General features: G+C 40.6%; 1 protein-coding gene across 2 annotated transcripts in view; it reads right to left on the reverse strand.

Annotated features, from left to right (window-relative positions):
• Window positions 1–245: 245 nt before the first annotated feature.
• dnajb13 (DnaJ heat shock protein family (Hsp40) member B13) overlaps window positions 246–15,946 on the reverse strand; it is a 33,408-nt gene continuing 17,707 nt past the window's right edge. For both annotated transcript variants that reach the window (XM_078402156.1, XM_078402155.1), the window contains exons 6-8: window positions 9,402–9,515; window positions 3,013–3,089; window positions 246–655 (exon numbers count right to left, since the gene is read on the reverse strand). In XM_078402156.1, coding sequence (XP_078258282.1) covers window positions 502–655; window positions 3,013–3,089; window positions 9,402–9,515 — 345 coding nt within the window. In that variant the 3' untranslated portion in view covers window positions 246–501. The remainder of the gene's footprint in view (window positions 656–3,012; window positions 3,090–9,401; window positions 9,516–15,946) is intronic.

Here is a 15,946-nt window from a genome sequence, read left to right on the forward strand (position 1 = left end):
AAACTAAATCAGGCATGGTGGTGGTGGTTAGTTTGGTGGGAAGGGGGTTGCAAACAAGAGTTGTATGATGTGTGCCTTGTAAATCAAAAGAAATGGTGAAAGTGGGACATGAGAAGGAATATTAGGTATGAGCATAGTATAATCTTCAATCTTTTCTCAGAAGGATGACTACTTTCCCCAAAGGTGTAGGACTAGGATCTGATGAAATATTCACTGACCTTGACTGCAGTGTGAATTCATTAGAAGTCATGCAGCAAAGCAAATACTTTTCAGCTCCAAGCAATGACACCCATTACTTAGAGGGAAATGTTTCAGAATATAAACAGATAGGAAACTTTACTTTGATAACAAATTTACTTAAAATTTATAAATACATGCTTTCATTTAGTGATTAATTATTTACCCATGTATGGGTACATAATGATGTATCAATACGTACATAATGATGGATAAACATATCTCCCAGGCCTGACATGGGAATAACTTTTTCTTGTCATGTCTTTAAGCATGTAATGCTCGATTAATCAGTTTTCTCTTTGCTGGTGTGAGCTTTTCTGGAAATTTGATATCAAACTGGATGATAAGATTTCCTTTTAGTGTTGGATCCTTGGACAAAGGCATTCCTTCTCCTGGAACTGTCTTGCTGTATTTAGGACTATGAAGGGGAAACAAAAAGGAATTATGAGAAATTGCACTTTTGAGAATTTCAAGTAAATAGCAACAGTCCACAGTTCTATATACCATTTTCACTGAGTACAAAATATTGAATTTGGTAAATGGGGAAATCATAAAGGATTTAAGGAATGATTTCTTCCTAAACTTTAGTTACATTTTGCATTAGATGTTTAAATAACTCTACCTTGTAGTATCTTCGGCAACATTAATTGGGTGATGAGGTAGAACAGGTTACTGGGTAATAATTCTCAGCAAGGGCTGAGGATTTGAGTATAGGAGTAAAGAGGTCCTTCTGAAGTTGTATAGCGCCCTGGTGAGACCACATCTGGAGTATTGTGTGCAGTTTTGGTCTCCAAATTTGAGGAAGGACGTCCTTGCTATTGAGGCAGTGCAGCGTAGGTTCACGAGGTTAATTCCCGGGATGACAGGACTTCACATGAGGAAAGATTGGAAAGACTGGTCTTGTATTCACTGGAGTTTAGAAGGATGAGAGGGGATCTTATAGAGACGTATAAAATTATGCAAGGACTGGACGCCAGATGCAGGAAAAATGTTCCCAATGTTGGGGGAGTCCAGAACCAGGGGCCACAGTCTAAGAATAAAGAGGAGGCCATTTAAAACTGAGGTGAGAAAAAACTTTTTCACACAGAGAGTTGTGAATTTGTGGAATTCTCTGCCACAGAAGACAGTGGAGGCCAATTCACTGGATGAATTTAAAAGAGAGTTAGATAGAGCTCCAGGGGCTAATGGAATCAAGGGATATGGGGAGAAGGCAGGCACAGGTTACTGATTGTGGATGTTCAGCCATGATCACAATGAAAGACGGTGTTGGCTCGAAGGGCCAAATGGCCTCCTCCTGCACCTATTTTCTATGTTACTATGTTTCTATTCAGTTATTTGGAAGTTTTGCATATTTAAATACCGGAGACTTTTGCTAACACAAGGAATTTATAGCAATTAATAGCAGTAGAATGAAGTCATGTTTCTACTGAGAAACAACACTGAATTTGATTAGAAGGGGAATTTGGTGCAGGTGTTCTGCTATTCTATTTTAAAATGGAGCACTCAGAGAGAAAGAGAGATGTTGAGGGGTGGAAATAGCAAGACCCGAGAGCTGAAATCTAAAGTTATTAATTAAAATTAGTGGTTTACTCAAGATATTAACTGGATTCTAAAAGAGAAATGTTAGATTTATTATTTCATGGTGGACCCTATTATTGTACGTGGTATCAATAATATCTAGGTTGGGCATTGTGGTTTTGAGGTATAATTATCAGATTTTCAGGAGATAGAGGGGAAATTTAAAAGTACAACATCAAAGGAGTACGTCTCTGGATTACTCCCAATGCCACGTAGAAGTAAGGGTAGAAATAGGAAGAAAAGCAAGGTATTGTTTGAGCCATGATGCTTTAGGAAGGCCTTAGGACCTGTGGGACATTGAAGCTACTTCTGAATTAGAAAAAAAGAGTGGATTGTACATTCTCAGGACTGGGACCAATCTTGTGGAAAGGTTCATTAGTGTGATTGGGAAGGTTAGAACTAAACTAACCTAACCTAAACTGGCGGTGAATTGACAGTTGATAATAGTTGAAAAGAGGAATATGGCATGTACAAAAGGTGAGAGTGTTGTTTAGCAGGAGAGAAGAAAGTAGTACCATATTAGAGAGCAGCAGGGTAGGAAGGATTAAAAAGAATAGAAAGACTGGTTCAAAATACATGTATGTAACACACAATGAAGATTGACACAAAATGCTGGATTAAATCAGTGGGTCAGGCAGCATCTCTGGAGAAAAGGAATAGGTGACGTTTCGGGTCGAGCCACTTAATCAAACCATACTTCACCAAACATACGTTTGCCGAACAAACAATGGTGTAAATGGAAATGAGAATAAAGTAAAAATGGTCAGAATTGGATGTTTCAAATTCAAAAAATTCAGTAAATATACAGGTAAAGCAGATTTGAGAGGGTAGAATTTATCTGGTTGGTGCTGAAAAGCAAAAAGAATATGATCCTACCACAAGCAGTATTCTTCAAACACAGGGAGGAAGAAAGGGAGGAAAACAAATCTGCAAAAAGAGACTGCAAACATTTCAACTGGAGACATTTGTGATCAGATAATACAATGGTGTTCCCTTCGCATCTGGGTAGCTGATATACATACGATTGATTTGCAAAGTAAAATACAGAATGAAATTTCAAAATTAGCTAAGGATGACCAGACTTGGATGTGGTAATCGGTGTCGAGTGCAATCATTCAAATATGACAATAATTAGATAGGTTGGCTGGCAAGAAAAGGCAGACAAGTGGCCAACAATAAAATAGTATGAATACTTACTGGACAATATCATTGATTGGAATGCTGAGGAACCTGTCATCCAGAGTCTCAATTTCCACAGTAGAACCTGTTAAAGCCTGCAATCCAAATTCATTATGAATTATTATGAATCGGAGATGTCCTCATTTTTTAGGAAACGGGGGTTCCCTTCTTCCATTATAGATGAGGCTCTCACTAGGGTCTCCTCAATATCCCGCTGCTCCGCTCTTGCTCCCCCTCCCCCTATTCGTAACTAGGATAGAGTCCCCCTTATCCTCGCCTTCCAACCAATCAGCCGTCGCATCCAACAAATTATCCTCCAATATTTCCGCCACCTCCAACGGGATCCCACTACTGGCCACATCTTCCCATCTCCACCCCTTTCTGCTTTCCGCAGAGACCGTTCCCTCCGTAACTCCCTGGTCCACTCGTCCCTTCCCACCCAAACCACCCCCTCCCCAGGTACTTTCCCCTGCAACCGGAGGAGATGCAACACCTGTCCCTTTACCTCCCCTCTCGACTCCATCCAAGGACCCAAACAGTCTTTCCAGGTGAGGTAGAGGTTCACATGCACCTCCTCCAACCTCATCTATTGTATCCACTGTTCCAGATGTCAACTTCTCTACATCGGCAAGACCAAGCGCAGGCTCGGTGATCGTTTCACTCAACACCTCCGCTCAATTCGTCTTAACCAACCTGATCTCCCGGTGGCTCAGCAGTTCAACTCCCCCTCCCATTCCCAATCTGACCTTTCTGTCCTGGGCCTCCTCCACTGTCAAAGTGAGGCCCAGCGCAAATTGGAGGAACAGCACCTCATATTTCACATGGGTAGTTTACACCCCAGCGGTATGAACATTGACCTCTAACCAGATAATCCCTGCTTTCCCTCTTTATCCCCTCCCCTTCCCAGTTCTCCCACTAGTCTTCCTATCTCCGACAACATCCAATCTTTGTCCCACCCCCTCCCCTGACATCAGTCTGAGGAATGGTCTTGACCCGAAACGCCACCCATTCCTTCTCTCCAGAGATGCTGCCTGATCCGCTGAGTTACTCCAACATTTTGTGTCTATCTATGAATTATTAAAACTCATGAATTGTGCAAAAGCTTAAAGTGTAAACAATAGCGTCATTCAACTGCTATAATATTTATTGGTAAGTTGATAATTCTCTGTTTTTTATACACTGCAGTTATTACACTCATGCATGCTGGATCACAATCCTATAGACGCCAACAACTTCCAGTTTCTCAATCTAATCTTTGTCTTATCAGTAAGGATTGATAGATTAATAGGTAGTGGTGACCACAGTTAAATTTGATCCTGTTCTCATGCAATAAACATACATATATATATATGTATATATATATGATTTCTAGCAGGATTGCAGGATAACAATCTGGACAAACTCCAATTGTTTTTGCCCTTTTCTCTTATCTAAAGTCACATGCATTAAAATTATATAAATACCAAAGGTCTTTTATTCTGTAAATGACATGGCACGTGATAATGGATCACTAATGAGCTTCAGGATTGGTAGAATACCTAGTTTGTGTTCCTCCATTGAGTCTTACCACATGGTGTCATCTTGCTCTCAGTCACAATGTTAATACAAGCACTTGGAGCACGTAAAATTTCCAACTTTACCTTGATTTATTCACATCTAAATTTAATTTTGTATTTTATATTGGGCTTTTTAAATAGAATTCTAAGTAGTTTCAAAGATCCTACACTTATTAAAATAGGATATAAAGGAGTATAAATGATTTATACTGTATTCTATATAGATTCAGGAAAATCTGATCTCATACAATGCTATCTAACTTCAGACATGATTGATAATGGGATATTTCAGTTGACCTGAGTGTCTCCAAGCGAAGAGAATTTTGTTGAGAAAAAGAAATACCAGCCAAGGCTTCTGACCTGGTTAGTATTTTATAATCCCATATCAGACAATATGAACAGAAAATGTTGGAACTTATCAATAGGCCCTTACAGTAGTTGTGAAGCGAGAAAAATAATTAATATTTCAGCTCACTTTCTTTTCATCAGAACTTGGCAAAGATAGATCCAAGCACGTTTTAAATTGCAGAGGTGGGGTGGAATGAACAAAGGTGATATGATGGAGACCAAGAGAGACTTTGATACAGAGGTGATGCTGGCTGAGACTGATGAAGATGGTGAAGGTGTGTTCTTCACAGCTGATCTATCTGCCAGAGATTTAAATAAGGAGATGACAGATGACAGACAAAAGAGTCAAACAAAGCTGGATCTGTGCGCTATCGACCATTGCTGATGCTGGAAATCTGAAAAGATGCTGGGAAAACTTATTAGGTCGGGCAGAATTCACAGAAAGTTAAACACAGATTTATTGCTACATCTTGATGACCTTTCAGCAGAACTGGCCAGTTCTGGTATAAAATGGAAAGGTTAGTTATCTGTTGAATTCAATGCCAAGTCCCAAGTGTCTCTACCCGAAACGTCACCTGTTCCTTTTCTCCAGAGATGCTGTCTGACCCGCTGAGTTACTCCAGCTTTTTGTGTCTATCCCAAGGACTGTGATCTGTTTGGTCAGGAGATGAGATGCTTATCCTTGACGCTTATATTAGATGTTGTTGGAATAATGGAAGATGCGGAAAAAGTGATTAGAGAAGTGAGTGGATGGAGAATTAAAGTAACAGACAATTTGAAGTCCAGAGTCACCACTGCAGACTAAACAGGAGATCTGAAAATCAGTCACCTAACCAGTGCTTAGTTTCTCCAATACAAAGGAGAATACCAAATGCAGCACCCTAGGTTAGTAGTAGAAATGATTCACTGCTTCACTTTAAAAGAGTCTTTGGATCTCTGGATGGTGGGAAAGGAAGAGATCTTATGTTGCTTGTCTGCAAATCAAAGAGTTTTCCTTCTTCTCTTCTTTAGCAGTCCCTCAGAAACAAGGAATATATTTTCATTCAGGTTTCTGGGATAGGTAATGAGGCCAATGTTGGAGCTGCAGGCACTTCCACAGATAGAGCAGGAGTTGCCAAATGGGATGGATGGGTGAATACTTGGTGAAAGTATCATCCAGACTAACACAATATTTCAATCTTTGAACTAAGAATCCAGTAATCCCCTAGATTTAGTCAGCATCAAATTGGTTCATAAGTTCAGAAAACATAATCTTATCTTCACAAAGTGCAAAGAAATCCATTATAGGTTTAAATTGGAACTTCATATTTTCCTGCTGTGTAAAGTGATTTAGCCAGGGGGTCGTGAATCTGTGGAATTCATTGCCACAGAGAGCTGTGGAGGCCAAGACATTGGATATTTCTAAAGCGGAGAATTGATAGGTTCTTGATTAGGAATGGTGTCAATGGTTACGGGAGAAGGCAGGAAAATAGGGTTGAGAGGGAAATATAGAACAGCCATGATTGAATGGTGGAGTAGACTCAATGGGCTCAAGGGCCTAATTATGCTCCTCGGTCTTATGGTCTTATGGAAAACTGGACAGAAAATTCTAGCTATTTCAAAAGATATTGTACAAGGTACAAGTTCATTTCTGGTTTTATATTCAACTGTCCTAGTTAAAGATCTGACAGTCTATTTGCTTTCACAGCAGTTTCCTGCTACTGATAACGGATCATTAATCAGAACCCCTAATGTTTCTCTTACTTTGCAGCCATGTGTATGCAATTCAAGATACTGTATTGATATCAGGAATTATTATGGCACAAATGCATTGTAACTGAATAACATTTGCCCCACTGTGGTAACAGATTATTCATTACTGGATTAATATTCTGAAATCTGGATCTGGCGATAACTTCAATTGGGCACTAGGGAATTTAAATGCAAGCGCTTAAATAAATCTGAACTTAAAATACTATTTTTGTAACTGTGGCCCTAAAAATATTGCATTGTTGTAAAACCCCATTGGGTTCACAAATTCCTACACAGGGAAGGAAATTGGCTGTCCTACTTGCTCTGACCTATATGTGGCTCCAGAATCACTAGTGATTCTTAACTGGCCTTTGAAATAGCAATTTAAAATTGGAAATGCACCCTTGCCTGCAATATTCACATGCTCTGAACAAATTAATAATAGCTTGGCTCTCTGTGTGGCACAACTCAGCTGCAGACCATATTGTTTGAGCTCTATTAACCAAACATATTTCAGTGCCTGCTATTCCCATTTAAAAAAAAATCACTTTCCTTTAGTTCAACACTTTTTTATAGTGGCCTTTTTTTCTGGGTTTGATGCTTCTGTGTGGGGTTCCAAATCCCTTTAAGGGGAAGTTAAGAGGCAACAACATTGGTTTGGAGTGGAGTCATATTTAGGCTAAAGCAGCTGAGGAGATCCTAAACTAGTTGACAATTTTATGAAAAGTTTTGCCAGCTTTTAATTTTCAAAATTGCTATACTGATTTAAAATTTGTTTTCACAATGACTGCACATTTTAGGTTATGAGGCCAAAATATCAACAGTTCTCTGAATCCTCTTCACAGCACAGTCCGTATTTTATTTCCACTTCTGCAAGTTACCACAGAGACGGCAGACCTGAGCTAGAGATCATGTGCTGGACATGTGACCTCTGGCTTTATCACTAGACTCAGCACTATGACCAGGAATGGAACACAAATGCATTCACTTCAGATCTGATTTTCTCAACTATTCCTGTGAAGTTTTCTGGTTAGGAATGGTGTCTATTTACTGACAGTATCCCAATCTCTTGCAGAACTAAAAACTAAAGGATTACTGGCCCAGAGCCCGCCACTGGATTTTCCGATTCACTCAGTCAAGGCTGGAGACTTCTCTGATGTGAAGAGATTCCCCATAATGGCCATCAACTCATCCCATGTATAAGTGTTTGGCCCAAGGAATTGATCTAACTGTTCTGCCAGACCTAAGGGATCTTCAAGGAGGCTTTTCATCTCCTTCTTGAAGTTCCTTACCTCTGTACTAGTTAAGGGGACATTAACAAACCCCATTCCCCCTTGGGGTCCTCCCATGGGTACCTCCTTTAGGGGTCTAATTTTTACCAGTCTTTTTCTCACTCTGTCCGACCTCCTGACTCTCTCTCCCGGTAGCGGGGGTTTTTATTCATCTAATTGCTTCTTCAATGAAACAGAATGTATTTGTATGGTAAGGAAATGGAAAAATCCTTCAAAGCTAGACACAAAATAGTGGAGTAACTCAGCGGGTACCTTTCGAGTAACCTCAGCGAGTAACCTTTCACCCATCAGCCGTCGCATACAGCACATAATCCTCCAATCATTTTCGCCACCTCCAACGGGATCCCAGCATTAGCCACATCTTTCCATCCGCAACTCCCTGGTTAACTGATCCCTTCCCACCCAAACCAGCCCCTCCCCAGGTACTTTCCCTGCAACCGCAGATGCATCACTTGTCCCTCGACTCCGTCCAAGGACCCCAATAGTCTTTTCAGGTGAGGCAAAGGTTCACTTGCACCTCCTCCAACCTCATCTACTGTATCTACTGTTCCAGGCGAGGACTCCTTTATATCGGCGAGACCAAGCGCAGGCTTGACGATAGTTTTGTTGACCATCTCTGCTCAGTCCGCTTAAACCTACATGATTTTTTTTTAGATTTAGAGATACAGCGCGGAAACAGGCCCTTCGGCCCACCGAGTCCGCGCCGCCCAGCGATCCCCGCACATTAACACTATCCTACACCCACTAGGGACAATTTTTACATTTACCCAGTCAATTAACCTACATACCTGTACGTCTTTGGAGTGTGGGAGGAAACCGAAGATCTCGGAAAAAACCCACGCAGATCACGGGGAGAACGTACAAACTCCGTACAGACGGCGCCCATAGTCAGGATCGAACCCGAGTCTCCGGCGCTGCATTCGCTGTAAAGCAGCAACTCTACCGCTGCGCCACCGTGATCTCCCAGTTAACTCCCCCTCCCATTCCCATACTGACATTTCTGTCCTGGGCCTCCTCCACTGTCAGAGTAAGGCCCAATGCAAATCGTAGGAACATCACCTCATATTTCGCTTGGGCAGCTTACAACCCAGCGGTATGAATATTAACTTCTCTAACTTCAAGTAACCCTTACTTTCCCTCTCTTTCCATCCCTCCCCATCCTAGTTCTCCGACCAGTCTGACTGTCCTGATTACATTTTATCTTTGTGAACTTCGTTGTTACCTTCTCTGATCTAACACTGATCTACTCTACATTTCCCTTGAGCTTCGCCCCCTTTGATGTCTTTTTTTCACCCTTCCATATCTCTATAAGATTTTTAAAAGTTGACATAGGTAAAACCATTGATAATATTGACCCAAATAAAATATAAATGATTGAGGCCATTTAAACTCTATTCTGGACTGAGAAATATACATTAATTCTCTCGTCATAATGTAGGCTCCATATTCACACTTCCAATTTTCTGGAAATTGCACGTACCTTTGCCAATGATATAGGAACAGAGAAGATTAGATCATTTTTGTCTCGACAGAACCATGGATGTGATTTCTCTTGCACAATGAATATTATGTCTGATGGAATATTATTTGGACCCTGCATGACACAAAAGTAATAATTCTTATTAACCAATACGAAAAAGGTGTTAAATGTTATAATTATTTCATAATGCTTCCAAACATTATTTAATGGATCTTATTGCATGAATTATTCTATCATATAACCTACTTAGAAATACAGGTCATTTAGATAGATGATTGCCAAGCTGCCTTGATATCCAACTGCCAGAATATAGGAGTACATTGATCTGAGCTTAATTGATCTTTGATGGTATTGTTCCACATCGCATGTAATACTCATGATGTAAGTTTATTTGAATAAGTCATATGTATTGCCAGTTATCATTGATTTTATGCTTACTTAAGTGGCCCCACTTTAAGGCCGCCAAGCCTATTAGCCTAGATTTTCCTTAATAAGGTTTGCAGCCTGTCACTTGAGTTTTCCGTTTCCTTTAACGTGTTCTTGGGATCAGGAAGGCCAATGTTGGTGGCTTAGTCAGTCCTGCAACTGACAGGCAGGATTCTAGGTGATTGAACTCACCTTTAAAGTGGTCAGGTAGAAGTCTAGCACATAGGACATTTCAGAAGTGCTCGAACACAGGAAAATGGGAACAGAAGGAGGCAATTCAATTGCTTACATCTATTCTAACATTCAATGCTCATTGATCTCTATTTTAATTCCATCCACCTATATTGGGTCCTACAAAGCCCTCCATAACCTGGCCCCATCCTACCTGACCGACCTCCTCCACAGGCACACTCCCACCTGCACCCTCCGCTCTGCCGCTGCCAATCTCCTATCCCCCCACATCCGGACCAAACTCAGATCCTGGGGGGACAGAGCTTTCTCCATCGCTGCTCCCACCCTATGGAACTCACTACCCCAAACCGTTAGAGACTCCTCCACACTCACCACATTCAAAACATCGCTGAAGTCTCACCTGTTCAGTACTGCCTTCAACCACTGAAGGTCACCTCACCTTCTGTCTCCTTTCTCTGTTCATTTATTTATTTACTTATTTATCTATTTATTCATTTCCCTATGTTCTCAAAATCTCTGTAAAGCGTCTTTGAGTATATGAAAAGCGCTATATAAATAAAATGCATTATTATTATTATTATTATTATTATTATTATTATTATTATTATTATTATTATTCCTAACACACTTGGCTAGCAAAAACATTAAACCACCTCAGAGTTAAAGCTGCAAATTGAACTGAAATGCACTGCTCTGTTTTTTCTGCGCTACTTGAATATTCAAATAGTGCAAAAACCAGAACAGGCCATTTCAAATCAAGTTGTAGCTTTAATGGTTCAGGCAGTAAGAATATTGCTCGAGAATAAAAAATATTTATTTTATAACGTTGCTGGTGATGGCAAGCCAGCCATTACAAATCCACTCCAAAATTCTGTCTAGCGGTCTGGCATAGCTGGAGGCGGGAGCCCTTGTCTCTTGTGACCACCCTGTAACCTAACTACTTAAATGAAACAAAGTCAGCAAATTGGACTGGCACATGATGAATGGGCTATGGCTGCTGCCAGGAAATTAGTCACAGACTTCCAAAGTTCATACTCTATCTGGATATTGAGGGAGTGGAATCGTTTTCAATTGCTAGAGATACTGGTCTTAGGGAAAAGTGGAAGCATGCAACAGAACGTAGAACGTAGAACTATGACATTCCGAACCCGTGGGTAAAGCCAGGGCTCTCTTTATCTGCTTCACTGAATTCACAGGGAAAGTTATTTAGCTTTCCTCCCAGAGCAGAGAGCTTCAGCTACCTCCCTGATTCAGTAATGGGAAAAAAAACTGAGCTGCAAATGCCGTCACCTGCTGCAGCTTGAAAGAAGATTGTGGTGGAAGCATTAAGTCCCATGGTGATGAGGGGAGGGGAAAGAAGGAATTAGGATCATGAGAGAGGAGAAAACTAAGAATTATGCAACATCTATAAAAATCATGTGTTTAATATTACAATGCATCTGTGTAGCACAAAAACAGAAACTGTAAGTTATATGTGGCCTTGAATTTCAGCTAGCACACATCAGCTGAATGTGAATGTCAGGTTCCATGCAACTCGGTCACATGATTGGCTAACTGAGTGCCTACGAAGGATGAATATCAATAGACTCTCAAGTTTAGTAGTCAAGGCAGATGCAGCTGGCATCATAGTTAGCTGACACGTGAAAAAAAGATCTTAGAAATGGATTATTTCCCCTCAAGGCTGCAAAAACACACCATTCATTCTCACCGCATTGTGATCTGTGGGGGGAAAAATATCTGTGAACTATTTGACACAGGAGAAACTTAAGCAAAACCTGTGAAAAGCTATTTAAAATATAAGCTTGCTTACCTTTTCAGGAGTCATAAAAAAGATTATAAATTTAGTTGTACAGTTCTGTAGTTCTGTTACTGAGTAATCAGTAATAAAATCAGGCATTTGATTACAACGATCTTTGTGAGAACACAAGAATATAGGAAAATAGGAACAGGCCACTTGGCCCCTTAAATCTGTCTGCTATTCAATAAGATTAAGGCTGATACCCCAGCCCTTATACCCTCTTCCATGCCACCCCCCCTTTTCCCTAATTTACTTATCCTTCAAAATTGATTTATTTCCTCTTTAAATAGCTCCAATGATTTATCCTCTGAGAAAGAGAATTCAAGAGATTCACCACTTTGTTTGAAGTTCCTATGCACCTCAGTTTTAAATTATCTCCCCTTAATCTTGTAAATAAGTCCCCTCATTTGCAATTCTCTCACTGGTAGGAATATCTCAACATCTACCCTGTTATGCTTCCTCAGAATCTTATATATTTCAATGAAAATCATCCCTCATTTTTATAAACTCCAAAGATTATAGATCCAATTTCTTCAGCTGCTCATGAGAGGACAACCCTCTCATCGCAGAAATTAGCCATATATATCTCTTTTGGACTGGTTCCAATGTCAGTGTAACCTTTTTTCAATAAGGGGATCAAATAAATGTGCATTCACCAATTGTGCCTTCACAACCTACCCTGTATAATTGTAACAATTTATCCCTATTTCAAAACTCTAACCCTCTTGCAATAAATGCTAATATTCTGAATGAATTGCTGCACCTGTCTGCTGACATTTGCAATTCATAAACAAGAACGTCTAGGTCACTTGTACTTTGCTCATCTGCAATCTTCCTCCATTTAGATAATATTTTATCTTTAGATATCTCTTACCAAGGTGCATGAATTGACATTTCGCCATATTCGATTCAATTGCCAAGTTTTTACCCACTTACTCAACATCCTGTTGCAGAGTTTAAATATTCCCATTGCAACCACGCCTACTACTTCTATTTACGTCACAGGTAAACTTATATTGTACTCTGCCCCCTCTTCCAGGTCATTAATATAAGTTGTAAATGAGAGCCAAGAAATGATCCTTGGGCACTTCACTAGTTAAGTCCTTCCAACCTGAAAAACATCTGTTTATTTTGACTCCCTATTTTTTCTGTGTTAACCAATCTTCAGTTAGAGTCATGGAGTTATACAACACAGAAACAGGCCCTTAGGCCCAAATCATCCCAGCTGACCAAGACACTCAATTTGCCTGCCCTCTATCCCTCTAAATCTTTCCTATCCATGCACTGTGCAAAAATACTTTGTGCATTCACCGTATCTTCTTTTCATGTTTTTATACCCCTCTATAGGATCACTCTTCAGCCTCCTGTGCTCCAAACAATAAAGTCCTAGCTTTCACAATTTCTCCTGATAGCTCTGACCCTTGAGTCCTAGCTATATCTTCATACATCTTCTATGCACTCTTTCCAACTTAATGGCATCTTTCTATAGAAGGGTGATCAAAACTAAACACAATACTCCAAGTGCGGCCTCGTCAAACTCTTGTACAACTGTAAGATAACATCCCAACTTCTATACTCAATTCCCTGACTGATGAAGGCCAGTGTGCCAAAAGCCTTCTTCACCACCCTATCTAGCTGTGATCATAAGATCATGAGATCAGAAGAGATAGGAGCAGAATTAGACCATTCCCCCATCAAGCCGACTCCACCATTCCATCATGGCAGATCTATCTCTCCCTCCTAACCCCATTCTCCTGCCTTCTCCCCAAAACCCTTCACACCCGTGACATCCAAGATGTCACTTTCAGGGAACTATGTACTTGTATTCCTAGATCCCTCTGTTCTACAAAACTCCCCAGGGCCCTATCATTCACTGTGAAGGTCCTACCTCAGTTTGACTTTCCGAAATACAACACCTTGCATTTATTTGAATTAAACTCCATTAGCCATTCCTCAGCCCTTGCCCAACTGATCACGATCCCGCTGTAATTCTTGATAACCGTTTTCACTGTCTATGATACCATCTATTCTGCAAACCTTCTAATTGTGCCTTGTACATTCCCATTCAAATAGTTGATATAGAAGACAAACAGAAATAGGGCCCAGCACCAATTCCTGAAGCACACAACTAGACCGAAAAATAACCTTACACCACCACCCTCTGTTCCTATCACATAATACACTTCCCCAATATCATGTGTTCGTATCTTGTTCACCAGCCTTTTGTGTGGGACCTTATCAAATGCCTTCATATAATGGATCAACTCTGCTTAATGGGAGGAATTACATCCTCAAAAAACTCGAGCAAATTTATCTGGCATGATTTATATTTCATTGACTTGGTTTATTTAATTGGGCTTCTCTTCAACCCAAAAGATCAACTATCCATGTTTTCCAGAATTGCTGCCTGACCTGCTGAGTTATTCCAGCATTTGTGTTCTTTTCTATAAACCAGCATCTCCAGTTTCTTGTTTCTACACTTCTCTTAGTGACTATCTATTTCTTCCTTGATTACAGACTCCAGCATCTTGCCAAAAGGAGGCGTTAAGCTATCAGGCCTATCCAGATTCACAGAACACAAAATGGCATTTTAGTTTTCCTTCACCCTTAGCACCTTGTGAAACCACTATCGTCACCCTGCCTGGTTGGTACATGGGTTCATTGCACTTTCTTTCAGAAAGTGAATGAAGCATTTGATATTGACCTCTGACATACTGTTTTCAAAAAGCAAAGCATTCCATTGCGGAAAAAAAGACTTCATTAGTAAATGTAGCTGAGTATTCTTATCCGTGAAATTAAAATTCCTTTATTGCTTTGAGATAGTCAGGTACGTCAATGAGACATATTGAAGTTTCCACCTAATCTGGTACCACCCTCCCCCTGGAGGGTTATCGGAATAGTGGAAACTTCAATATGGTTCATAGCCATATCTCAAAGCAATAAAGGAATAACTGCCAGCTGCAGTCCAAAGGTCTTTAAAAATAATTGCAAGGCAACGTTTACAATTTTCTGCTCTCCGAAAAGCAAGATACCATTAAGAAATCAAGGTCATGTTGTAGCATACCAATACAAGATGTCCATGGGTAATGACCAAGTTCTTTTTTCACAGGCATCCATAAATCAAATTTATCCACGTTGGAAAGTACACAAAAAACAGTTGATATAGAAACATAGAAAATAGGTGCAGGAGTAGGCCATTCGGCCCTTCGAGCCTGCACCGCCATTCAATATGATCATGGCTGATCATCCAGCTCAGTAACCTGTACCTGTCTCCTCTCCATACCCCCTGATCCCTTTAGCCACAAGGGCCACATCTAACTCCCTCTTAAATATAGCCAATGAACTGGCCTCAACTACCTTCTGTGGCAGAGAATTCCACAGACTCACCACTCTCTGTGTGAAGAAATGTTTTCTCATCTCGGTCCTAAAAGACTTCCCCCTTATCCTTAAGCTGTGACCCCTGGTTCTGGACTTCCCCAACATCGGGAACAATCTTCCCGCATCTAGCCTCTCCAACCCCTTAAGAATTTTATATGTTTCAATAAGATCCCCCCTCAGTCTTCTAAATTCCAGCAAGTATAAGCCTAGTCTATCCAGTCTTTCTTCATATGAAAGTCCTGCCATTCCAGGGATCAATCTGGTGAACCTTCTCTGTACTCCCTCTAAGGCTAGAATGTCTTTCCTCAGATTAGGAGACCAAAACTGTACACAATACAGTAACCACACCACCATGGTATCATAAGGAATGGTATCTAAACCATATGAGACTGATAAGTAAAAGCAATTAATTATAAAATCATGAGAGGAATAGATCAGGTAGATGCAGAGAGTCTCTTGCCCAGAGCAGGTGAATCGAGGACCAGAGGACACAGGTTTAAGGTGAAGGGGAAAAGATTTAATAGGAATCTGAGAGGTACCTTTTTCACACAAAGGGTGGTGGGTGTATAGAACAAGCTGCCATAGGAGGTAGTTGAGGCTGGGACTATCCCAACGTTTAAGAAATAGTTAGACAGGTACATGGATAGGACAGGTTTGGAAGGATATGGACCAAACACAGGCAGGTGGGACTGGTGTAGCTGGGACATGTTGGCAGGTGTGGGCAAGTTGGGTCGAAGGGCCTGTGTCCATA

Source organism: Rhinoraja longicauda, chromosome 7 (assembly GCF_053455715.1).
Source record: "Rhinoraja longicauda isolate Sanriku21f chromosome 7, sRhiLon1.1, whole genome shotgun sequence".
Taxonomy (NCBI): domain Eukaryota; kingdom Metazoa; phylum Chordata; class Chondrichthyes; order Rajiformes; family Arhynchobatidae; genus Rhinoraja; species Rhinoraja longicauda.